Source organism: Micropterus salmoides, unplaced genomic scaffold, assembly GCF_014851395.1.
Source record: "Micropterus salmoides isolate LMB-PRFRI ecotype aquatic unplaced genomic scaffold, ASM1485139v1 Ms_hic_scaffold_9, whole genome shotgun sequence".
NCBI lineage: Eukaryota > Metazoa > Chordata > Actinopteri > Centrarchiformes > Centrarchidae > Micropterus > Micropterus salmoides.
The window spans coordinates 20,244,842-20,269,224 of record NW_024044681.1 but is presented as its reverse complement, the minus strand read 5'-3'; the positions used below and the strand labels follow the sequence as shown (position 1 = coordinate 20,269,224).

Sequence of the window (24,383 nt, the reverse complement as noted above, 5' to 3'; positions counted from 1 at the left end):
CTGGAGACAGTCAAGCTGCCTTCATATAAGTTAACAAGCAGTTTCTGAACGCAGTGTTTGTAGGAAGATGTATGGTTCCTCAAAAAGTTAAAAAATATTCACAATAGGTTAAATATGATATGAAAACCCCTCCACTTGTTCTTGTTCTGATCTCCAGATCAGTTGTAACTGTGTAATTATTATGTTTGTATGATAAGTATATGTTTGTATTTAACTTATATCTGTTGTAATCTGTTTTAATAGATCTGTCCCGCTGAGTTTCCTCGAGCTTCAAAGACATTTCGGTAAGATGTATCCCAAAATAGTGTTGATGCATGGCTGAATATTTCATTTTATCAGCGGTGAACCTAATAAACCCCTCAGCCCTTCAATTGCAGACACAAGTTGCCTCATTTGAAGTGGCTGTAATATGCATTTGTAAAGGAATTTTTCCACTGTGGTGGAGTGCAGGGACTCTCTCTCTCTCCAGCGCTCTGTTTTGGCTTTGTCTGTTATGTTTGTGAGAATCAGCTGAACGCTAATAGGCAATAAAACGGCAGCTTCCAGCATGAAAGCTCAGATCAGCCAGCTAAACTTTTACTGCGCTGGTAGAAAAAATATGTAGTTGGATTGTCATTTCATGTAGTTCTTCTCCAGCGCTCTGTTATGGCTTTGTTACGTGGACAGAAATGTGGCGTTACCTTCCTGAGACAAACATCTGATGAATATTATTGGTAATGAAACGGTAACAGCAAGGGAAGCTCAGCAGCTAAACTTCACATTTTACTGCCCTGGTGGAAAACATGTATTTCTTTTTACTGCTAATGATGATATAACAAGACCGTGTGCCTATCAAGTGACCAATAATGAATACTTTACAAATTTGCATTAAAAAATGTTATTGGATATTGCTTAAGCCAATGCCTTTGTAAACTTCATGTATTATGTGGTTTATAATGGACTGTGGTGCAGAAACAGTGAGGCTTACATTGTCCTGGTATCTGTCAGTGGTCATACTGGATGCACTAGATGTGATAGTTTTTGAGAATTTCTTCATTTTCATTTTCTTCTATGTTAGTCCAGATGAGCCAACCCTCACAAGTTGTAAAATAATGTATTACAGGAGTATAAAACATCATGTAGCACTTCATTTCTTCATGTGGATGTTTTTTATTAATGAAAAAGTAACAATAATATTCAAAAGAGCATATGGTTTTACATAATTTATATAATTTCTTTATATATCTAAAAGAAACCTTATTTCTTGACTGGCAATCTCTTTTATCTCATAGATGACATATTTGTCCTGTCTCAGGCCAACCAACACGAATACCTCTTCCAGCAACTGACAGGTTTAAAGAAATGAAAGGATAGGTTTGTGGGGGAGGGGGGTTTGTAGTCTATTTCAAAACAATGCTAAAATGATGTGTACAGTGAAAAGATTATTGTTGGCTATTGGCATCTCCTGCATAGGCATGGCCAAATTGTTAGAAATTAGTGACAAATCCACTCTTCTCCTTTAATGAAAAAATGTTTCCCAAACCTCCCAAGACCTATGGTTTGATTCTGTGTGTATTTATATTAGTAGCATTGTCTTTGAACAGGGCGTACTTTTAGAAAAAAGTTAGTAGGCCTATGTGTACCCAATGTGTAACAAAGAAGAAACAGACATCAGAACATGGCTAGCAAGTGACCCTAGAGGGCACAGGCATGTGCTCACTAATGAGGACAATAGGTCTATGTTGAGCAGAATGAAGTATATGGTGCATGGATCTCAAAACCTAAAGTCCCCATATGAGGATATATCAGGATTTTAGGAGGCAAATTTTATTTGAAGCTAAATAAGGCTTAAGCAGTCTAGTTAAAAAATTTAATGGATATTGTTGTTAGGTCATTGTGTAGTTTTACTGTTGGAAGGAAGTATCCCACTGCTGCAACTCAGCAAGTAAACACACAAAGACTAACTTCTAAAAATATTTACGATATATTTTGTGGCCTGCCCAAGTCAGACTGCTGAAGTCTCATAACTGTTTGTAATGAACTTTAGAATTTTGTCCTCATTCTCTTACACTTGAGTCAGATTAAGAACCGATGAGCATGCTGTTTGCTTTCTTTTAAGCTAGGGGCTACCCTATGATTGACAAGTCGCTATGTGTGACCCAAATATGGTATCCCATGGATGTTCAGTCAGTGTTCAGGACGGAGCTGAACACCTTTTTTCTCTCAGCTGGACAGGTAGGCTGGAATAAAATACAGCTGCTCGTTACTTTCTATAAATTCAACTAAAAGACCTTCTGTTAGCTTCCTGCTCAGCTTTCAGTCTGAAGGGAGGTGTTTGTTAACCTGCTCCACTTATTTTGGGAACAGACTTTTGTTGGTCTGGAGAAGCTGAAGCTTTTGACCTGACACACTGACACCATTCTTTTACTACCAGAATATTTTCCTCCTCTGAGATTCACTTTCTGTCACTCGGACAATCAAACACTATGAGACCTCCAAATTAAAGGAGCTGCTCTGATAAAAGCACCTTAAATTCACTGAAGTTTGTGTTCTAGCCTAGGTCTTTTTTTTTTTTATTTTAAACAGGTATTTATTTTCCAACGTTCATGTAATGCTACCTGCAGCGCTCAAGAATGTTTTTTTTTCTTCCTGTGGTGGTGTTCTTTCCCTCGCTAGTCTAAATCCGTCCAAATATGATTCGCTGTATTGCGACTACAAAGACCAACAGGCAGACAGTGACAGTGAAAGTTAGTGGAGGATAAGATCAGCATTAAGTTGTCGGGTTACAGCTCTGTCATCTTCTGTACATGTTGATAGTTAAATTAAATTAAAAAGAAAGGATGGTGTTGACCACGGAGGAGCTGAGGTTAGTAACATTAAAGCAAACTAACGTTAGTCCTTTTAAGCTAATAAGGAGATTATTCTTTTGGATTTTGATGTACAAATGAAATGCTTGTAATAACAGAGAAGGGAGGTGGTTCTCATGTTGGCTATTATTTATGTTAATTTCTACAAATGTATAAAGCAGTAAATTAAGAATAATAAATTAATGAATAATCCTATCTGTAATGATTCTGAGGTCATGTGTTTTCCTGCCATTATAAGGTGGTGAGGCTCAAAACACCTTTAACTCTGGTCTCTCACTGCAAACACACCTTTTTTTTTTTTTTCAGGCTTTCCCTGCTTCTCTTGGTCTCCCTGTCTGCTCCCCTGAGTTTATTCATCAGCAGTAGGTTATGTTTTATAAAGTCACCGAAAAAAAACATAGAACTTTTTTTTCCATCCCCTGGTGATCCATTTTTCACGTCAGAAGGTGCACCGCATGCCAGCTTGTTAATTACGTAGCTTATCAATGTCATCGTCCATCCCGGTGTTTCATTGTTGACATCATCCAATGCCAATTTTGTAGACATTGATTTACTCTGCAAGTAATTGTGTGACTGCATTTCCTTTGCATTCTTCTTATTATTACTAATTTATTCATTTATGCAAGATGTGCCATTTATGCAAGATGTGCCTTATTTTGTGTCTGTTAAATGTAGAAATGACGGAAGATGTTGTGACAAGATGATACTAATGAAGAGAACTTGAATTGTAATAATGGAGTTGTATTTGTATTTTTGAGGACTACCATATGAAAATTGGCATTTTGTAAATTTTAAGTTTACTAATAGTAATTTTGTTGAGTGAGTTTCCATTAGTATTTGACTCTAGCACAATTAATTATTTTGAGCATCAGTGAATCAATGTAATTTAGTATGGGGAAATTAAACGTTTTTAACTAATGTATTATATTTAAGTTACGGTTTACTCAAAAATATTATTACCACTACTTAAAAAGTTTGAGGTAATCATTTTCCACAAATATTTTGAGTATTCTGAACTTATTTGGGTTTACAGTGTAGTTGCTCCAGAGGCGTGCGACCTCTGACATATATAGCAATTGTAAGTCACTTTGGATAAATGTAATGTAATGTAAAAAGTTGATCTACAGGAGAAACGGATCTGAAAGCAGCACAGAATGCCTGAGAGCACTGACTTCGATTCTGTTATATTTATATATTTTGAAATGTCACCTGACACCTGAATTTTGTGTTTCCTTTTACATGAATAAAAACATTTCCACCATAAATTGGTGCAGAAACTTTCACCAGAATGTAGGAAATGAAGTGTTTAAAGATCAACATTTCCTGGGGGAGGGCCCCCCAGACCCCCACTCATCTATCTCTGAATTGAGGATATCTTTAAAACACTGTTTAAGGGGGTTTTTTTGGCTCGTGTCTCTTCAAACTTCTAATCTGAGTCCCTATGTCCCCACCACTTTTCAACACAAAGTGATGCCCTTGGATCTCTTCACAATCAATTTGTTGAAAAGGGAAGGAAAATATACTTACAGCAAGTGAGGACTGAAAACACACCCCTCCAAACGGGGATCCTCTGCACTACCAACTGAGTTAATCACACACACAGTAAATGTTAAATGGTCAGTTGATGTATGTTGGAGCCATTCTGTGTATAGCCATGGGTTGGCGCTGTGTGCAGCCACAAGTCTACTTAAGACATTGGGTAATTAGTGCAGGTGTGGCGCACTGCGAGGTGCATGGTTTTTGACCGTGAGGCACGGCGTGTAATTATGGAGACTGACTTGAGTTAAGTTATTATTGAATAAATGTTTTATTTTTCGTTATGTTAATAAATGGATTGGCATATCCGACGTTAAGTTCAGACTTTTGAAAGTTTATTATTTTATTTAATTATTTTAAGCCCCAAGGAAACAGCACGCCCGAAACACGCGTGCAAAACGACTTAAATGTGCGCCAACAATGTAATTCTGGCCAGCCATCCAATGACTTGAAAAAAATTGGCATGATGCCAGACTTATTTGCCAACCCCTGGTCTAAAACATACTTTTTGTAATATTATTCAGGGCTCTACAGTTCGACCATTTCACTCAGCATATGCCCCTAAAAATAGATGCGTGTTCAACTTTTCATAAAGTGATGTGCTCGTCTGTGTCACTTTTCGTCAACTGACCAATCACAGCCTGGATGAGGCGGGACTTTAAAAGTTTGACGAGCTACAACAAACTTTCATAAGTTGAACTCATTAGTTTTTACATTAGAAAATAATGTAGAGCATGTTTATTGCACAAGGATCTGATGAATGAAAACAACCCAAATAATGAAACCGCTTGTCCAACTTGAATTAATTTTTACTAGTGGCAAGCTATGAGTAACATTATATAATTAATATATTGACATTATATTAAAAGTATACTATTAAAAACAGTATACTTTTTATTTAATGTTAATATTTTACTAATACGCTCATTTATAGTTGTCGATAGTACATCTGCAGAAAGATGCAGAATGCTAAATTTCACAGTCATCACAATCTTCCTGCATACCTCCCCTGAACTCTCCAACCCTTCTTCCTTTTAAAAGCCTATTTCAATTGCTCAACTGTAAAATTCAGTGACACGTGTGTATGTAGGATGTTTCATTACAATGCATGTGAGCCAGTGAATAAAATGTGACATTTTCTTGCCTGAACTGGAAGCTGGCAAAACATTGCTTTCATAGCTTTATTAGCACTACAGTGTTAGAGCAAAATGTAAGAATGAGACTTAAGTTGGCAGATCTGACCATATTTTAATTCCAGTCAAGGTTTGGTTGTACTGCCACCCAGTGTAGGATAAAATCTTGTGAGCAGCACACTGTTATATCCCAGAGTTGGTAAATATGTTGCAGATCTAAAAGCAGGCTGTGAACCATTGTGACAGGGTTATCCTGATACTGGTGAATGTTTTTCTTACGTACAATTTAGGGCCGATTATTAGCTTGATTATTTGTTTGGTCTATAAAACATCAGACACTAGTCAAAAATGGTGGTCACAATTTTCTAAAGCCAAAATTGACATCTTGTTTCACTGTTGAGAGCAACTTGTCATAACATCTTTGTAATAGCCAGTTTCAAAAAGCAGTAGGCGCTTTTTCACAGCAGACATTTTCACATGTCACACAAGGAAAAGCACAGGTGTAAATAACAAAATGAATGATGGCTAAATTCCATGTAGTTGTTTCAGTTTCAGGGTCCTGGTATTGTACACGCTGGTGTACTGTTGCATGGCTTACTGCAACGGAGCCATCGTTAATGTTATTAGTGTTTTTCAGTCAAAATATCTGCTGCAACAAAGACCTATTAAAATCTTTTTCAAACACTGACAACAGAAAACATGACACCAGAAATACGTCTGTGCCATTATCAGGCACATTGCATGAATTTAATAAAGTGCAAATGATAAAAAATGTCCCTAAGCCCTCTCTACAGTGTCTTTCCAAACCTGGAATACGGTTAGTGCAGTGAAAAAGCAGGTTGCCACTTTGTATGGTGTGAGTTCACAGACCCAGAGGCAAGGCTACTAATTACAGGCAAAAGCCGTGATCAACAGTGGTAAAATCAAAAGGCATCCATATGGAACAGTCCCACTATTCAGTCTTTTTTCACCCACTCATTTCTTCACATTTTCAAAGTACATGTTGTACCGTCAATGTGACCAATTCAGTTAATATGTCTATGTGTAGGTTCAATCACAAACCCTTGTGCAACTAACTCTAAATATTTAACTCACTTCCTGAAATCTACAGACAATCACAAAGTCACATCTCTCTCATCTTCAGCTCTTTCTTGATAAACTGCATCAGATGTTGGTTGAGCTTGGCCAAGACCTGCTGGAAGACTACTTCAAGTCTTTATCACAGAGCAGTTTCTCCCTCTCCTGCTCCCATGTCCACCCTCCTGTGCACCCTGCTGTCCTCTATATCCTCCCACTCGTCCTCCAGCCCCTCTCCATCCTGCATTCTAATTGGTTGGTTCAAGCGAAGGAGGCGGTATCTAAGTGGCACCAAGAAGAGAGCGGGGTCAGGCATGGGGTGTGGCCTCTGCGGTGACGTCACTCTCTCCTGTGGGATGCAAGCTCTGACCCTCTCTTCCCTGACACGCCTCTTGTTCGCTTCTGGTTGGCTGGGAGAGGCTGGAGGAGGTGGAGACAGAAGCCAGTCTGAGCCCTCCCCTTCATCATCTTCATCTTCCTCGTCTTCGTCCTCCTCCTCTTCTTCTTCTTCTAAATCCTTTTCTCTGGGTTCCTCCTCTCCCTCTGCAGCAGGCTCTCTGCTGTAGCGTTGCTGGAACAGTTTTAAGCGTGCGGTTTGGAGCTCGTGGCAGAGGCTCGTCGTAATGACGTTTTGGTGTTGCAGCTCACGACTCAGGAGTGTGATCTTGTGGCTCCGGCGTTTCAGTTCCTCCAGGAAACATCGCTCTTCTTCCCTGAGGTTCCTTCCAAGTGCCGATGCTCGTGCCCGTCCGGCCCGCAGCTCCCCACGCGCAGCAACCATCATGCACTGCTGGTCCTCTAGGAGACGCTCTGCAGCCTCACAACGTGCTGCGAGCTCTGCTTCCTCCTCTGAGAAACAAACATCATTTATCATTTTATACTATACTATTATTATTATATATATATATATATATATATATATATATATACATTATATTTACTTGTAACGTGTATTTTAGTCTCTTAAGTGTTTTTCGTGTATTTGTTTTTATGTGTTTTATTGTCTTTGCACATGTGAAAGCACTGACGAACTTGTTTTTTAAAAGTGCTCTATAAATAAAGATGATTATTATTATTATTACATACAGTATGGACTATACAGTGTACATGTTAAGGAGATGAATGTATATCTTAGGATTACATTCATTGGTCAGTTTTTCCATGCTCCATTTCTCCTTCATTTCATCTTCTTGATTAATCCTCAAACCTGTCCTCCAAAGAAAAACGACGATATAGGTTGTTTTAGCCACACAAAATTATGACTCATGTTTACGTCTATTATGGCAGTGACCTCTAGTGGCCGTACAACGCAAACACATGACAAAGACGGTTACTAGTGTTGCGTCGTTCAAAGAACGTTTTGTTCATTTGACCTAATCTTGTATACGACCCTCTCGATGGGTAGTATGTGGAAGTAATTTGTTCATTGTCACGCATACATTAATAGTCTTGGACTCTTATGTTCACTCGCCACAGCTGCATGGGCTCTGTCAGCACAGGAAACACAATTGATGAGTTCACGACACGTGACAGCTGCTTCTACTGTGGAGCAGAAATGAACTATTTGTTCACCACTCACATGGGTCCTCGTTCATTCGGCAGCCTGAGTGCGAGTGCCGGAGAATGAGAGGCAGGTCGATTGTCGTTAGGGTTGGAGGACTTGTTGAAATCCTCATATTACATTTCATACAATTCTTCTTTTCACCATGCCTTTATGTACTATGTTAGTTTCTTTATCACCCTAATAATACACAGATATACACTTTACTTCTCTATTATTTAGAATTAGTTAAGCATATGTTATGCATATTTTATCCTATTTTGCAATTTGTTTTCTTTTATAAAGGACTAAAGCACTTGACAGACATGGATAACACAATGTTACTAAAAATATGCAAATTTATACAAATGTGCAATTTTGTAGGAAGAAACAGTGTTACCATGACATGTCGTGTCACACAGAACAAACTAGGGATGCGCTGATCCAACTTTGTCTTTCCCAGTACCGATTGTGATACCTTAATTCTACCGATACTGAGTACTGATCCAGTGCCAGTGCTCTCTTTTCCTAAATGTTAAATCTGTGTACCTCAATGTGTGGAAATCATTGTTCACAATTTTTATTTCAGGTAACATAATGCTAATGATGCTATGGAAGCCTGCTATGACTGAATAAATGTAACTGACAGAAATATTGCAAAATAGATAGATTGCGCTACACGTTCTGCAGCAATAAGTCAGTAACAGTATCGATCTGGCATCATGCATCCCCATTACTAATTATAAATATAATAAGATATAAAAATAATTAAGCATAATAAATCTAAATACATATAATAATAAATATGTTAATAGTAATGCAAAAATATTTAAAGTTTGATCTCAATTACTGTAATAATGTTGTATCGTGCCTTGTACACAACGACCTGTATCATGAGGTTGTGAATTCACACTCCTCTGCACAGCCTTTGTGCTTTTCTCTCAATAATTCCTCCCACATATCATTTTCCCACTTGTCAGCAAGGATTTGTACTGCAATGTCTTACCTTCTGTGTTTCTGAGAGGAAACCTGGAGCCCAGCTCACAGCTTAGCTCTGCAGCCAAGTAGGAGAAGAAGCACAGCAGGAGGACAGACAGACAGAAAAAGAGAAGACAGGGTGACAGACAGACAGGTGGCCAAGTGGTTAAGAGACACATTATGAGACAGAGAGCAGCAGCAGGTCACCAGTAGACTGACCATGACAGCGCCTCTTCAGGTGTGTGATCTCCAGCTGCAGACCGGTCAGCATGGCCAGGTGCTCCTGCTTCAGGAAGGCGATGCCTCTCTCCACACTGGCCACCTGCATCTCCAGCCTCCCAGCATCCATGGCTGAACCCCCACACAACCTGCACACAGATGGTGGTAGCTGGATAATTTGGCACAAGGGATTTCCTAGTCCAGTTGTTTACAGTAAAATAGTGTCCCAATTTGAGCTCTGACATAGAACAATGCTTGGATATTATGTGGAAGTGTCAATTCCGTGCCAAAAAAAATATTTGCTTAAATTTTTCGCACCACTACTACTATATTATAGTGACTTTTTCTGCAACATTTAATATGTTTCTTGGGTTATTCCCTAGTAAGGTTATTTGCGAAATGCCTACTCTATGTAATTTAATCTTATTCAGCTTGATTTCTCGCCCATAGCTTTCAGATATATGCACCGATGGTCACTGGTGCTCGGCATCTACCTGTAACTGTGCGTCACTCTCTGTGACCGTGGCCTACCGTGATACTGAAGCGGTACCCTATTCAAAGCGTTTCTCATGGATCCTCGTATCGCCCCGGTATCTCTGTCCTTGATGCAGCAGAGATGGAGAAAACAAAAGACCCGTGCAAAACGTCCGGTGTGCAAAACGCCACGTTCCTTTTTTTCCCTTTAAGCTGTTTCGCTGGTCCAGCAGGTCGACGTTTTTTTCCCTCGGTTTATATGAATCTTGCTGCAGTCAAGAGTCGGAATAACCTCCTCTTAACCTTCTGGTTGTACGTGCAGTACGGTGCCGCTGCTGTAGGCTAATCACAACAAAGCAGCCTGGTATGGGGGGTGATTAGTGCCACGGTGCAGGAGGAGGTGGAGCTCCGAGACAAAGATGAGTTTCATTCCACCTAAATGTATATTTAGATTTGTTTTTTCACCAATCTTTTGGATGAGTTCATTCATCATGTGAGTGTATTAATTTTTTTTCATTGCTGCTGGTTGAAATGGTTTATACTGTGACACTGATCATCCCTTATATAGTTTATTTATGTTCAGTATGTTTGCTCAGTAGGTTACTTCAGTTCAGAATAAACAAAAAATATATATTTTTGGGCTTTTATGCCTTTATTTCAGACAGAATAGCAAAGACAGGCTGGAAATGAGGGTGGGCGAGAGGGGACAACATGCAGCAAAACATGCTGTGATAAGGACTTAGCCTTGTTCATGAGAAAGAATTAACTAATTTAAACTCAGTTCACCCACCAATGTTTTAGGCTATCAGTGCAAATTCTATCAGTCCGATATCATATACAGTATGAATAACATCTCTGTTAATGTGTTTAATTTATCACTAAATACCACCTGGGTGACTGATAACTCTACACAAGCACTATGACAGGTTGCATCCAAACATTTTCATCAGACTACTGCTCTTCTCTTCCCTGGTGAGACAGGAGATGATTTAGAGAGGCAGGTGAAGAGTGGAGGAGCTCAACCATGGCAGTTCACATACTTCAGAATCACATGCCATAATAAACGTCGTATAATTTGTTGGTGCTTCGTGACATACTGGTTGTAAGACATCATACCTGTGTTTGTGCAGTGTAATCTGGCCATCAGTGTAAATAATACACAAATATATTTTGACACAGCAGGTTAAATTAAATGGGATTTTTTCATCTGTTTCTTGTGAAATGGTTGACGAGGCCAAGCCTCTCCTGGCTGCTACCTGGCTTTTTCTCACTCATGCTGGGGAGCGCAACAGGCTCACTGTGCGAAGAGGTCTTGTAGTAAGGACAGACTTTTAGATGAGCAGATATGGGAGGGATGTCTGCCATACGCCACGAATCCACTGCGGAGAAGAGGTTACTGAACTCCCACACCTGGAGAAAAACAGGAATAGTCAGAAGAAGAGAAAAGGGAAACATGGATCACAGTTAGTATGGGAATTGTTATAAATAATTACAACGATGGATGAGTATATCTTACAGGTTTGGCCCTCCACTTGGCTCCCCCATGAGAGTAGGTCTTCCTCTCCCAGCGGAGGGTGACCATCCCTCTCTCCTGCAGCAGAGAGGAGCACACCTGTCTCATGAGCTGGGACACCAGAGCCAGCTGGGACAGGGACATACTGTCCAAGAAACTGGCCATGTGGCAAAGCACCTCATAGGGGAGCGAGCTCAAAGAGTCCTCCCCTCCTCCTGTCTGACCTATCCTCTTCCTCTGAGCGGTGGAGGAGTCCGCTGTGCTCCTGGGTGGCTGGGAGGCGTCACCTACTGAGGTTACAAGTGTCGGACGCAAGTTGAAACTCCTCAACTGCTGACTGCAGTGAAAAAATATACTATATATTAAAAGAAATGGTAGACCCAAATTTTTTAATCTGGACTGATGAATCTGAGTTGTGCTCACTTGTAGGAGACGGTGGCTTCATGTGTGGAGGGCCGGAATCTCCTCTGGCTGTAGGTGCACCCCAGATACGCTAAGGGGCATCTCTGCATGAACCATCCACTCAGACAGGTCTGAATGTCGCTGTGGATGTTCCTGGAAATTATATGATGATTAATACATTCATAAAACATGCCAAACATGTTCATCCACAGTTAAGGAAAAAGGCATTCTTTGCAAGGTGGTGGACAAATGAAAATCACAGTCAAAATAAAAATATTCTGCTCCTATTTTACATGAACAGTATTTATCCTACTGGTTGACATTTCCAAATGGTTGCATCCTTTTGGTAATATGCAATTGTTGAATTTTCAGTGACAAATCAAATTTTATTACTTTAATGTTGTACATTGAGATAAGAGTGCCCAATGACTGAAAGTGACATGTGACAGGAATAAGGAGGTCAGCGGGGCACCTGAAATGTGTGGCAAACTCTCTGCGGTGGAATGTGTGACCACAAACGTAGGTGAAGACACAGCTGGCTCTGTTGTGTCTGCTGTTCACACTCTCTGCCTGCAGCTGAAGATGAAGCTTCAGTGGTCTTTCCACCATCACCTCCGCAAGAGTTGTCTTCCCTTTAAACGGAGCTGAGCGGAACGAGTGTGTCTGTGTTCCCACGTCAACAAAGAGCCCATCGGCTGCATTCGATACGCTGATCTGCACGGACACCGATCAATCACAATACATGATTAATTCTAGTTAATGGACTATACCAGTGTTTTTACACATTTTAAGCCATTTAAAAGTATCGATGTAGTGCATACTCATTTGAAAAAGTTTTTTTTTTACCATACATTAGGAAGCCATTGTTTTCTCCTCATTTCCATAGTGCCTCACCATAAGTCCTCATAAATGTTAAAAGTATGCAGGAGTGAATTTTTTACTTTTCCACATTATATGAAAATCACCTTGCAGTAACTTAATTTGGTTTTGGTCAGGAAATTCACCACGGGGGAAATTCAAGTTTAGCAAACAAACTTGAAATCCAGCCATAGTGCTGTATACCTTAATAATATGTTGTATGGCATTGAACACAAATAAAACATGTTTAAATCATAAGAAGAAGTACTATCATCCTCTACATCTGGATATACTTCAGAGCGCTTTGCATTAGAAAAGAGAACCCTGTACAGTGAACATCTATATAAATATATTTGTATTACAGCTACATGGTAATGCAAAATTGAATAAATAATATATTTATTTGTATCTTATCCCTCATAATCATGTGGTGACCCCTCATATTTCCCAGGTTCCCAATTACTGAAAGTAAAGCAAGACAAGACGGCTGATGATTCTTCCACTAGGAAGATATCCTTGTGGGAAAACCATCTTCATTGCTCACAGTATTTTGTGAACCTCATTATCACACCACATAAATATATACATTAAAAAATGTATACCAAATTCTATACGTGTGTGTATATGTTTCAGGAAAGTCTAGACGGTCATTTCTGAAAGTCTCATGTAGTTCTCTTGGAGTTCCACTTTCATCTCCCTCATCTAGTCATATCTGCAGGTTTTATACTGTCATAAATATCTGACTGACCTTGTGACCCATGACCGCCTTTTCAGCGTAGCCCAGCAGGGTGGCTGTGGCCTCATCACTGAACCATTCTTCTTCGTTGACTCCAAGGTCGGATGTGTCCACACAGCGAGGCTCACTCTTGGCCCGCGCAGCCGTGTCGTACAGATGAACCCGCTGCCTGTAGTGATAGCTTACAGGGACCTTTAGTAATAAGGACAAGACAATATATAACATTAGAAGCCAGGAGAGTACAGTGGCCACATTATTATTAGGTCTGGTTGACTATAGTGTTGTTGATGCTTATTTTAAAGCTGCATCGGGAAACTTTACTTATTGGCGACTGCAGTTGTCAGTACATGGCAACTGTCTGTTCCTCTTTTGAAGATTACAAAAAAGTGAAGAGTCACATAACATTTACAGGCCCTTGGAGGCCCTCAGCCTCAGTTGGAAAAGGGTGTGGACAAGTACTTTGTTGCACCAATCAAGATTTAGTGATATATGAATCAAACCACACTATAGTCTGTTTGCAATGGAGCTGGTTTGGAGCACTGACTTGCAGCTTACAGTCAGCGCCATCTTTTGGACCTTCCAAATAAGGAGTGAGACATAACCCGTTCCCTTCAATCAAAGATTTACTGAAAACACTGGTCAACACACAGCCTGGACCATATACACTAATGCATGTACTTGTGCATGCATTAACACACACACATCCTCAAAAACATTTGACCTCCATGGCAAAATTCAGCCTTAAAGGTAGAAAGTTGCGGTTTCTATAGGGTGGGTACAGCTTTATGGACAAATTCAATTCCTTTTATAGGCTACTGTATACTTGGGCAAAGAAAATAGGACAGAAAAATTACTATAAAGGGCCGGGGCTAAAGTGTATGGGCTGGGCAAACAGTCACAAATGAAAGTGTTTGTGTGTATGTCTTTATGTAAATCTGTTTAGAAGTTATGCGCCCTTTTGCTATTGGCCACTCCCACTGCCACTTCCCCTTTTAACCAATTGGCATGAACACACACACACACACACACACACACACACACACACACTCTTGACCTCCCTGCCAAATTTCCACCTTCTAGGGCGAAAACTGTGGCTGCCAAAGGGTGAGGAAATATTTGTGGACTAACCAACCGACAGAATGAGCTATAGAGCTTCTGGTCACAGATAACACATGTAGATTGAAACCATTACCTTGAAAGAGCGCAGGGTCTGGACTTCGATAGGCTCCAAACTGCCATAGACAAAATCTTTCTCTCTTGGCGTACAGGCCTGGATGTGTCCGAAGGATAGCAGCATGCGCCCATGATGCACCATATACATGTTGTACTCCTGTGGGCTGAGATCCTGACTCAGACGCTCCATCACCCCCTCCTGCCACGGGGCGTGTCCTGACTTACTTGTGTCTGGTGTGTATGCAGCCTCTCCATCTTTCTCTTTGTCTTTGTGGTCTGCACATGTTTTTTTCGCCACGCTTTCCTGCCTCTGGGCCTTCACCTTCTCACCAGGTTTTTGTTTGGAGTTGTCTTGGTTTGCCTGAGCGGTAGTACAGCCGCCTCTCTCCATGCCAAACATCATCTCACACAGATTGTATTTCTCTATGCTGATGCTTTTATCCACAGTGTTATGTGCAGTCTCTACAGCGACATTAGCCTCACTTGCGCTGTTTTCTGCAGGAACAGATGTGGGGAGAAATATAAAGACAAGAAATGCAAAGACAACAGATTTTTCTTATTTTAGGTGTTTAAAGTATGTTTAAAATTTAAAAGATTGGTCACTAGAAGTTGCATTATGTGTATGCCAATGAAGAGTTTTGCTCCAAGAAAACTGTATATTGAACGATTTTACTCATTGTCTCAAAATCAAGACATGATTTAAACCTAAAAGAAATCTTCAGTAATTCTCTATAAAATTAAACATTCATGATTAAATAAGCAGCAATGACAGAAAGGTATTATTTATCAAACGTTAAAACTCAGCTAATCTGCTTCTTCAGGACTGTGTTGGTGTGGCTTGATCATATTTGATTGACAATGACCCACGAACTGTCATCTGATTCTCATTTAAAAGTTGCTCATTCCTGATTGGTGCACAGGAGTATGTGACATCACGTTGTTCTTGAGCCCTGCCCACCTCAAACCAGTGAGAAGAGCTCTGAGAGAAAAATAAATACAGTAATCTCTCCTGTGAAATAACCAAAACTGTTCTAACTACGGCAGAAATGTGTACCACTTCACTTACAGTTAAGAGGCTGATTGAGAAAACATTTTCATGTTTCAGGTTTTCAGGGCCTTTAATAAAAGTGAATCTTCGCTAAGGTGGTTAATCTCATGTTGGCCCAAAACAGCGTTACTATTTACCTTCATTGGTATCTTCGTTTGCGATGCCATTGACTAACCCTCCCACTGCTATCTCCTCTTTCTTCTCATCTTGTGTTTCCTCCTCTTCTGCCTCCATCAGCTCTGGATAGAGGGGCTTCATTTTCAGGCGGCTGTAAAGGTCTGACTGATCAACCAGGGCCATGGCAAGATCCAGAGCCTCCACTTGCCCCTCATTTTCCTTCATCACATTCTCCTGCAAGGCCATATTGCTGTGTGGGTTTGTGTCATCAATCGGCCAGCGGAGCCACTCCATGGAGCAGCACACCACGCTGGCCGGACACACCTGAAGGTGAGCTGCCCGGGAGGACCGAGGCAGGTGGACTGGACAGCCGTACTCAGCGTTGAGGCAGGGCACCCTCACGTTAGGGCAGAGCAGCATGTGATCCTCCTCTTTGCACAGGTGGAAGAGAGCGCCACAGTGCAGACGGCAGGGGATAACCGCACAGCACACAGAGACTTCCACCCGGGCCCTGCAGCGCCGACTGTAGCAGGAATCACAGTGGATATGCTGTCGCAACCTGGAGGCACGAGAACGATGACTCTGATTGGATGAGAAAGAAGAAGAGAGGAGGCAACTAGGATGGAAGAATTATTAACTAATAATTAAAGAAAGATTTACAACGTGGAAATACAGCATATTAAACATTTACATCAAGACTGAAGCATGCCTAATCTTTAATACATCAAGAATTATATCTGGAAATGACTCACCATTTTACAGGAAATTTTGTAATCCTGGAAGAAAAACACCAAAAATTTACTCACATATTCATACTTTATTCTGTAACAGTAAAACAATGTCTACTCGTGATCCATTGACACCGCTCGCATATGTCAGATTATTATGACAAGGTCAGCCAAAGAGTGACTGTTCCCCCCACTAATGATATTTAGATGCCTAAAGTGGTTCACAGTAGCATGAATGTTTTCCTTTTTCTACCTGACACCCAGACTGTTACACCATACAAGAATGGAACAAAATGTAAGTATTCCATGTCCTTTCTGTGAAATTAAGATTTGATATTCAAAGTAAACTGTACAGTAGATACCTAAATAGTAGTATTGTTAAGTTTTGTGTCCTATGGCACTGTAAATCTGGCAGTTTAAAATCTCAGACAAGTACCAAAAGCAAATGAACATTTAACCTCTACGGTTTTATTACTTGTCCAAGTAGTTTTCACTGTTCTGCTTACAATATAGATCAACAAAAACGTTATCAAAGTATTCACAAGGGGATCAAACCTTATCTAGACAAAGGTCTTACCAAGGTGCCACCGCAGACAAGTTGTTTTCTCTTGTTATAACGTTGCTCTCTGTCCCTGTGCTCTTTGAGCTGACAGGTTAAAATTAGCCAAGCAGCACCAAACAGCTTCAGCAGGAGACGTAACTCCCCCCCCCCAGTTTCTCCCTCCGCTGCAGTGGATTCAAGCTACAGCCACCAAACTCCTTCAATCTGGGGTGGGATGACCCTGTCTGAATATCTGTTTCCAGTAAAGTATAAACAGTTAATCTTTTGTTGAATGACTGCAATGAAATCCACACTGACAGTGTTTTGGCAATACTTATTTCTCCACTAGAGGACACTGTTAGGATATTAAATACAACCTCTGCAGGTTGATATAAATTGTATGCAGCTCCACAATATGAGAGAGAGAGATTTACTGATGCAAGTGGCTGCGTGCGGTAACCTAAACCATGTTTCTGACCACCTGTGAAACATTTCTCAGTCAGTACTTAGCTCTATTTATAACACACACAAATAGCGTAGACACACGCACTGACACTTTGGTCTTTCAAGCACAAGACGGAGTGCAAGGAGAGCGTTTCTCTCCTTTCCAGTCTGTAAGTCACTGTTCCTATTGACTCTAATGACACAGGACTGCTAATATTCTCCCGTAGTGTGTTGACATGCAGTTTCTTTTCAAGTTGATTGTACTGTAAGTACTGTACTTCTCTGTTTGCAGGACAGATAAGAAACTGGTGCCAGAGGATCTGAAGCATGGTATTGTTTTATTTTGCAATTGTAACATCAAGTGTTGTTAAACAAAGTCGGCTTTCCACTTTTAATCATATAAGTAGCTTTAAGGTTGTTAAAATCAACTTATTCCACACTGTTTGACTATATAATATACAGCATATTCTTTTTTGGCTCTTGATTGAAGCTATATAATAGATATGAAATATTCAAATCCATGTCTGAACCATTCCACCAATTCCCCAAATTCAGCCTCATATATTTAGTATAAATCTGATCCTGTTACCCTTTTTCCTCACTAAACTCAATCAGAGTCATCGTTCTCGGGCCTCCAGGTTGCGACAGCATGTCCACTGTGATTCCTGCTACAGTCGGCGCTGCAGGGCCCAGGTGGAAGTCTCTGTGTGCTGTGCGGTCATCCCCTGCCGCCTGCACTGTGGCGCTCTATTCCACCTGTGCAAAGAGGAGGATCACATGCTGCTCTGCCCTAACGTGAGGGTGCCCTGCCTCAACGCTGAGTACGGCTGTCCAGTCCACCTGCCTCGGTCCTCCCGGGCAGCTCACCTTCAGGTGTGTCCGGCCAGCGTGGTGTGCTGCTCCATGGAGTGGAACCGCTGGCCAGCCAACGACGGCCTTTCTAATCCGAACACAGCACTGCATGAAAACCTGTTTTTGGAAAGAGAGCAAGGAGGATGTCTGGATCTGGCCATGGCCCTGAAAGATCAGGACCGCCTGTTTCACTCCATAAAGATGAAGAAACTGTTTCCGGAGCTGGTCCAGAGTGTGGAGGAGGAGGAGAAAGAGGAAGAGAGGAAAGAGGAAGAGAGGATGAAGGAGAAGCAAAGGCAGAAAAAGGCCACCATGGAGAAGGAGGCAGCAGAAAGGGCAGCTGCAAAGGAAGCCAGTGGTCAAGCCTGGGAGCCTTTTAACATGTTTGACGTCAACACCCCTGATAAAAAAGACAATGAGGATGAAGATGAGGTTGAGGTTGAGCTAACCCTGGAGGAGAGAGAGGCTATTGCCAGGGGCTCAGGAGTGAATGCTGATTTGTTGGAAAACTATAGCGCTTGGGAGCGCATGTTCAGTATGGAGATGGGTGGCTGCAGGGTAGCTGAAGGGGCAGCTGTGGCCAACAAAGGCAAAGAACTGGCTAAAGGGAGAGGAAACGGCCTGGACACTCTCACAGAGGAAGATATAGCAGATACCTACATGGGGGCCACAGCATCAAACACCCACAAGAAGGTGAGCAGTGCATACATTGCTTCCACATCCTCCTCTTCCTGTCTCGCCGGAAATCTGAAGAAGAAATTTGTGTACGGTCATCTGGAGCCAATGAAGATTATCACTGTGCGTACCTTTAAAATCCCAACCAGCTTCTCTGCCAAGCAGAGCCGTATCCGCAACCCTGGTTTCTACAAAAGGGAGAGTCAAGCTGTGGATACAAGTGACCTGGGGGTGGCGCTAGAGGAGATGCCAGTGTGGGAGGAAGTTCAGGTGAGATACAGAAATACATCCTCCATATAATTTTTTTAATCCATCGCACTTCTTTAGATATAAAATGTCCTTTTTATTACCTGTAACAATTGAGTTTTGGGCTACTTGGAGGCAACAGGAACAATTTATGAACATTACAGTGACATATCATCACCTTATTAAGTTAAAATTACAAACCTGTTAGCAAACAGTTGCCTGTTTACACCTCCAGCAGACAAACATAGTATTGATTTGTAGTCTTGTATCTGGCCACCTGGTGAATGTAAGTCCAATATTAGCTCTCCTTTTAGATCCGATTTTGGTCTCCACCATCTCATGAGGAAAATAGTTCAAGTTCAATTTCTGTCGTGTTGAACAGGTAGTTTGTACAGCATAAAGCTTTTTCACTGAAAACCACTGCCTGCTGTGTCCAAAAACAATGCTATGAGTGAGACTGAACAGTATAAAGTTGTGGCCAAGGGGAGCTGCTGAGTCGAATAATAATTCTCTGAGGACTCATCACTACAACTGACCCCTTTTACATTACACAATCATTTCATATAGAAAATGTATTATTGCCCTTTAAATTAATAAATGCTTGCATTTTCCTGATGGTCTGTCAAGAGTGAAACTTTCATTTTATTTAAGTTCATTTTTACTTGCTTCAAAGGAACAATTTCAAGACAAATTCACAATATTTTTAAACCATTGTTGGAACAATTAGTTGATTAATCAGTGTGTCAATCAATAGAACATTAATCCCAACAATTTATCATTTAAGTCAATTATCAAAAAATGGGTTTTGGATTGTTGGTTGGCAAAAAACAAGTAATTTAAAGATTGTCTCTCTTTTTTAACAGTTATTTTTGACATTTTATAGACTTTCTATTGTGAGAGAAAACATGATTTTCTCTGATTATTGTAAGTCACAGGACACTTTGAGCTACATCTCTAGATTAAATGAAGGCCTACCAAACATTCTGGTGCATCACAAGCTGTTTGTGACATGGTGTGATTAATAAATATTCATCTTTACATGCAAAGAAGAGCAGACAAACAGATGTTGCCTATTTTCTGACATAAAGAGGATCTTCTTCTCTGGAACTAGGGCTGAATGATTTTGGAAAATAATCTAATTGCCACCAATATTTAACCTAACCATTTAACCAATATTTCAATTGCGATTTAATATGCCATTAATTTTTAAGCTCTTTACCTTCTGTATTATTCAAAACGGACAAGCAGTAAATCAGTGTATGGTATGACCAACACGAAATTAGATAGATTAAACATTCACTGTTCTTTCTTGATGGTCAGACCTGTGTTATGATGAAATTAGATGATGCATGAATTATTATTATGAGCAATGGTGGAGAAGATGTATCAAATTTTAATAATATGAGAAAGGTAATTGGAGATTCAGGTCATGGCATTAATTGAACATAATATAATATCATCAGGTCGGCCTAACTACAGACCACAATAAAAACTAGGTTCACCACAGTGTATTATACAGTACGCGCACAGTACAAAACCCACAGTTCAACCACCAATTAACGAGTCCTTATCAAATCTCCTAGGAGTCCATCTTACCATATTCCAGTAAGCAAACAAAAAAAACTCAGTTTGAGGTTCAATTCAAAAGTTGGCCAATGAAAATAAAACCAAGTGACTCCTCTCGTGTTTAATAGACAAGCTTAGTAATTCTCCGACAACACCGGAGTACCCACCTCCCCTGCAGCCTCTGATACTGGTAAGCAGCGCACTGGCTGTAACCAAGTTGTAACTCGGGACAGACTGAGCCTCTTTCGGTCGTTTCACAGATATTTCCTTATATTACCTTACTACACGTGTCTTTTCTGTGCATTTTCCTGCTGTAGTGTCAGCTTCTGTCAAGTTTAAGGGCATTGTACAACAACAAGTCAAGGTACAGCGTAAGGTGCGAAGTTGATGTACCGTCTGCAGACTGCTTTACTCTTAGGTGTGACCATAATCGCAGCCTTTGCGATTAGAAAATCACATGCGAAAATATCGCAAATGCAATTAATCATTCAGCCCATCTGGAACATTGTTCAACGTAATTATTAAAGGAAGGAAAAATCTAATGTGTTAAGTTGGGATAAGTGTCGATGTATTGATAGTTGCAGCCTTGTTATAATAGGACACCCTAATTTGGTTTCTTTTAAGAGAAAAAAACACTCAAAGACATTAAATGGCTTGCTCAGATGAGTTCAGAGCCATCATGTTTGTTTAATACCTCCATAACTCAACATTCACTCTTAATAAATAAGCTGCAGGTAAAAGTGCCCACAAACATACTAAATATTAACCGGTTGATATGCTCCTCAGGCCTGTCTGCTGTGCTCCCTGGAGAAGGAGCTAAGGGGTCACCTCATTGCAGAGAGCGTATGCACAGATGGTCTGTTACAAGATGAAGGCACACAGACCTACAACTTCCTGTCTGCTCCTTTCCGGAGAAACACGTCGCTGGCTGACCTGACCACTGCAAAACCGCTGGAGCTGCACCTTCAGCTGCAGTTGGAGAGCGTCACCAATAGACACCACAAGGCCAGTTCCGCCTTCACCTTCCTCTGTGGACACACCTTCCAGCGCAGAGAATATGGCAAACATTATAAGTGGGTTTTTCTTTTTCTTTTTTATCCAAATATCCTTTGGAATACATATATTTTTAATTCCTGCCTTCACAGGAGGCAATTAACAAAGTACACTGTAGTCCCAAAATATATATAAATATATGTATATATATAATATTTATTTAGTCATTTAAGATTCAACTAAGATAAGGACAATATTAGTGACTTATATTTCTAGTACCATCATTATTACTGTATTCTATTCTGTAGGAATTCACTGAACCAGTCTAATTTGTTCTTATCCACTAAACACCACCTGCCTGGCATTACAGTGACATGAAAAAAACGCTCCAAATGAACTTAATCAATGTCACTCATCATGTCAATAGTGGCTTTAATGTTAAATACATTGTGTCAAAACAACACTCAATAATTGTTTAATCAAGTTTTATCAAATTTTATTTATATCAAAATGCTCTCCTATGAAGGAACATCCACAGTGACATCCAGATGAGTTTGAGCGGATGGTTCGAGCAGAGATGCCCCCTGGCATACTTGGGATGCACCTACAGCCAGAGGAGGTTGCAGCCCTCTACACATGAAGCTACTGTCAGCTACAAGTGAGATAAAACTAATAGTACATCTTTATTGTTGTGTGGTACTGATGCACATGTTTTGCAAACAAATTCAGCTGTGAAAAAGGGAATTTTAATTTGATGTACAGGAAATATTTTAAATAGAGTCTTTTTCTTTTACCTGTTGACCAACAGGAGTGGCAACAACACTGATAATGACTGTCTTCAAGTAGGGAAGAGCAGTGAATTAGAACTGAAGTCCTGTGGAGTTGCATCCCTTAACTCTTAGCACGGCCCGATAATACAGAGTAGTGTGAAGAATGGGCCTGATGTTAACGTTTATAGTGTCATCTTTGATTCTCTATTGTTGTTCAACAATTCAATTAATCCCCTGCAGATAAATTACAACAGTTTCAACTTTGCTTTCAGTGAGGATCTGGGCTGCTTTAGCCTGCGTCCCACCATCCCTGTCTCTCTGGATGTCGCCTCCCAGCCGTCCAGGAGCACAGTCAACTCTTCCACCACTCACAGAAAGCATGGTAGTCGGGCAGGAGGAGGGGAGGACTCTTTGAGCTCGCTCCCCTACGAGGTGCTGTGCCACATGGCCAGTTTCCTGGACAGTCTGTCCCTGTCACAGCTGGCTCTGGTGTCCCGGCTCATGAGACAGGTGTGCTCCTCTCTGCTGCAGGAGAGAGGGATGGTCACCCTCCGCTGGGAGAGGAAGACCTACTCACATGGGGGAGCCAAGTGGAGGGTGAATCAGAGGGTAAGAGCCAGGCTGTCTGTCAGAAGAATTTATGAAGAGTGACAGTGTGTGTTGCTTTCATCAACAACATATGGGCAGTTTAAAGTATGTCAGTGATGTTGCTTGAAATCACATTTCATTTTCAGTGATAGTGACACAGTGGTGGGAAACAAGTAAGTACATTACAATTATGTACATTAAGTACTTTGTATTTCAGTATTTCAATTTTAAACTACTTCATACTTCTATTCCACTTAATGTCAGAGGGAAGTACTGTGCTTTTTACTCATTTACATTTACCTGACAACGTTCGTTACATGTTACCTTACATGATTGTATATGATTATACATATACATAGATTAAGTAAGAAATACCATACAGTGTGCCTGTCAGCAGATCAGTATGTATGCATTGTCTGTGTGAGTAGTGAGGAGGATGTGCATGCGTGTGAAACACAAAGCCCAAACAGAACAATGTGAGTTGGCAGGCCAGAGGAAAAGAATGAGAGGATCTTGCAGGTCTGATTTATAGCCTCCTGTGCCTAGCCTACTTGTGTTGCCTCTCTGACAAGGGAAAAAACACCACCAACAGGCCAGAACAAGATAAGGCCAACCCTGAGTCCGTTTAAAAAAATAAATCAAATGTTCCCAACCATTTTGGCCAAAAATTATCCAACATTTTATTAGAGGAAAGGTACAGCAGCACATTGTTTTTTTTCTTTTATCCCCCATTAATCATCTCATGTGGGTTTCATAAAGTGACATGCAGATGCCTCTCTGTCACTTCAGGTATGGCAGTTCAGCACCTTGTTCTCTCCTGTGGACACTTGGTCCTTCCAAGACGTGCCGTCCATGTCTGAGCACCTAAAGGTGTGTCCATGCTATGAGACAGAGTCCAGGACAGAGAAGATTCACCTGCCGCGTATCAGGGAAGAAGTTCAAACCAAACCAAGCTGCAAAGGCCCCACGCTGGTTAACTTGTTCCAGCAGAAGAGGATCATGATGTAATATAAAGCACTGACTTGCTAGTGTACGCTGCTCTAATCTGTTATTATCATACATGTAGCCTCATGTTGTCCCCTCTTTTTCTTCCTGGTATTCATAGTCAAGTAAAAATAAAGAAAATCAGAACGCACACACATCTAAATCTAACTTTATTAACAAAAAATGTCAGAATAGCATTCAAGGTAATTATGTCCGAACGTAAATAAAGGTAATCAGGATGTCTGATGTTTTGATTCAGGTGTTTCTATTGCAATGACAAATGTGTGGTTGTAAAACGAAAACATTCACACTGTTGTGTTTTTAATCAGGAGCCATTTTGCTTCAC

At 40.7% G+C, this 24,383-nt stretch overlaps 3 protein-coding genes across 5 annotated transcripts; 1 reads left to right on the top strand and 2 right to left on the bottom strand.

The window, feature by feature from the left end:
* Positions 1-5,563: 5,563 nt before the first annotated feature.
* On the bottom strand, positions 5,564-10,188 carry LOC119895979 (coiled-coil domain-containing protein 92-like). 2 transcript variants are annotated; one of them, XM_038709423.1, is made up of 4 exons: positions 9,861-10,188; positions 9,330-9,478; positions 9,139-9,186; positions 5,565-7,441 (listed from the first exon to the last, which is right to left on the bottom strand). In XM_038709423.1, exons 2-4 carry the CDS (start codon positions 9,457-9,459, stop codon positions 6,735-6,737), a joined length of 885 nt encoding a protein of 294 aa, XP_038565351.1. In that variant the 5' UTR covers positions 9,460-9,478; positions 9,861-10,188; the 3' UTR covers positions 5,565-6,734. The 2 variants fall into 2 exon arrangements, with proteins under 2 accessions (XP_038565352.1, XP_038565351.1); XM_038709424.1 differs by lacking the exon at positions 9,139-9,186 and having other exon boundaries at positions 5,564-7,441.
* A 35-nt stretch (positions 10,189-10,223) lies between these two features.
* Positions 10,224-17,135, bottom strand: LOC119895978 (F-box only protein 40-like). Of its 2 annotated transcripts, none has more exons than XM_038709421.1 (9): positions 16,956-17,134; positions 16,403-16,426; positions 15,671-16,232; positions 14,505-14,980; positions 13,325-13,504; positions 12,191-12,432; positions 11,740-11,871; positions 11,320-11,653; positions 10,224-11,213 (listed from the first exon to the last, which is right to left on the bottom strand). In XM_038709421.1, the coding sequence occupies exons 2-9, from the start codon at positions 16,403-16,405 to the stop codon at positions 11,007-11,009; spliced, it is 2,136 nt and encodes a 711-aa protein (XP_038565349.1). In that variant the 5' UTR covers positions 16,406-16,426; positions 16,956-17,134; the 3' UTR covers positions 10,224-11,006. The 2 variants fall into 2 exon arrangements, with proteins under 2 accessions (XP_038565349.1, XP_038565350.1); XM_038709422.1 differs by having other exon boundaries at positions 11,007-11,213; positions 16,934-17,135.
* Positions 17,136-17,397: 262 nt separating this feature from the next.
* Positions 17,398-24,276, top strand: LOC119895976 (F-box only protein 40-like). The gene is made up of 7 exons (XM_038709420.1): positions 17,398-17,533; positions 17,656-17,693; positions 17,979-19,160; positions 21,489-21,775; positions 22,222-22,353; positions 22,738-23,074; positions 23,843-24,276. Exons 2-7 carry the CDS (start codon positions 17,691-17,693, stop codon positions 24,059-24,061), a joined length of 2,160 nt encoding a protein of 719 aa, XP_038565348.1. The 5' UTR covers positions 17,398-17,533; positions 17,656-17,690; the 3' UTR covers positions 24,062-24,276.
* Positions 24,277-24,383: the final 107 nt, after the last annotated feature.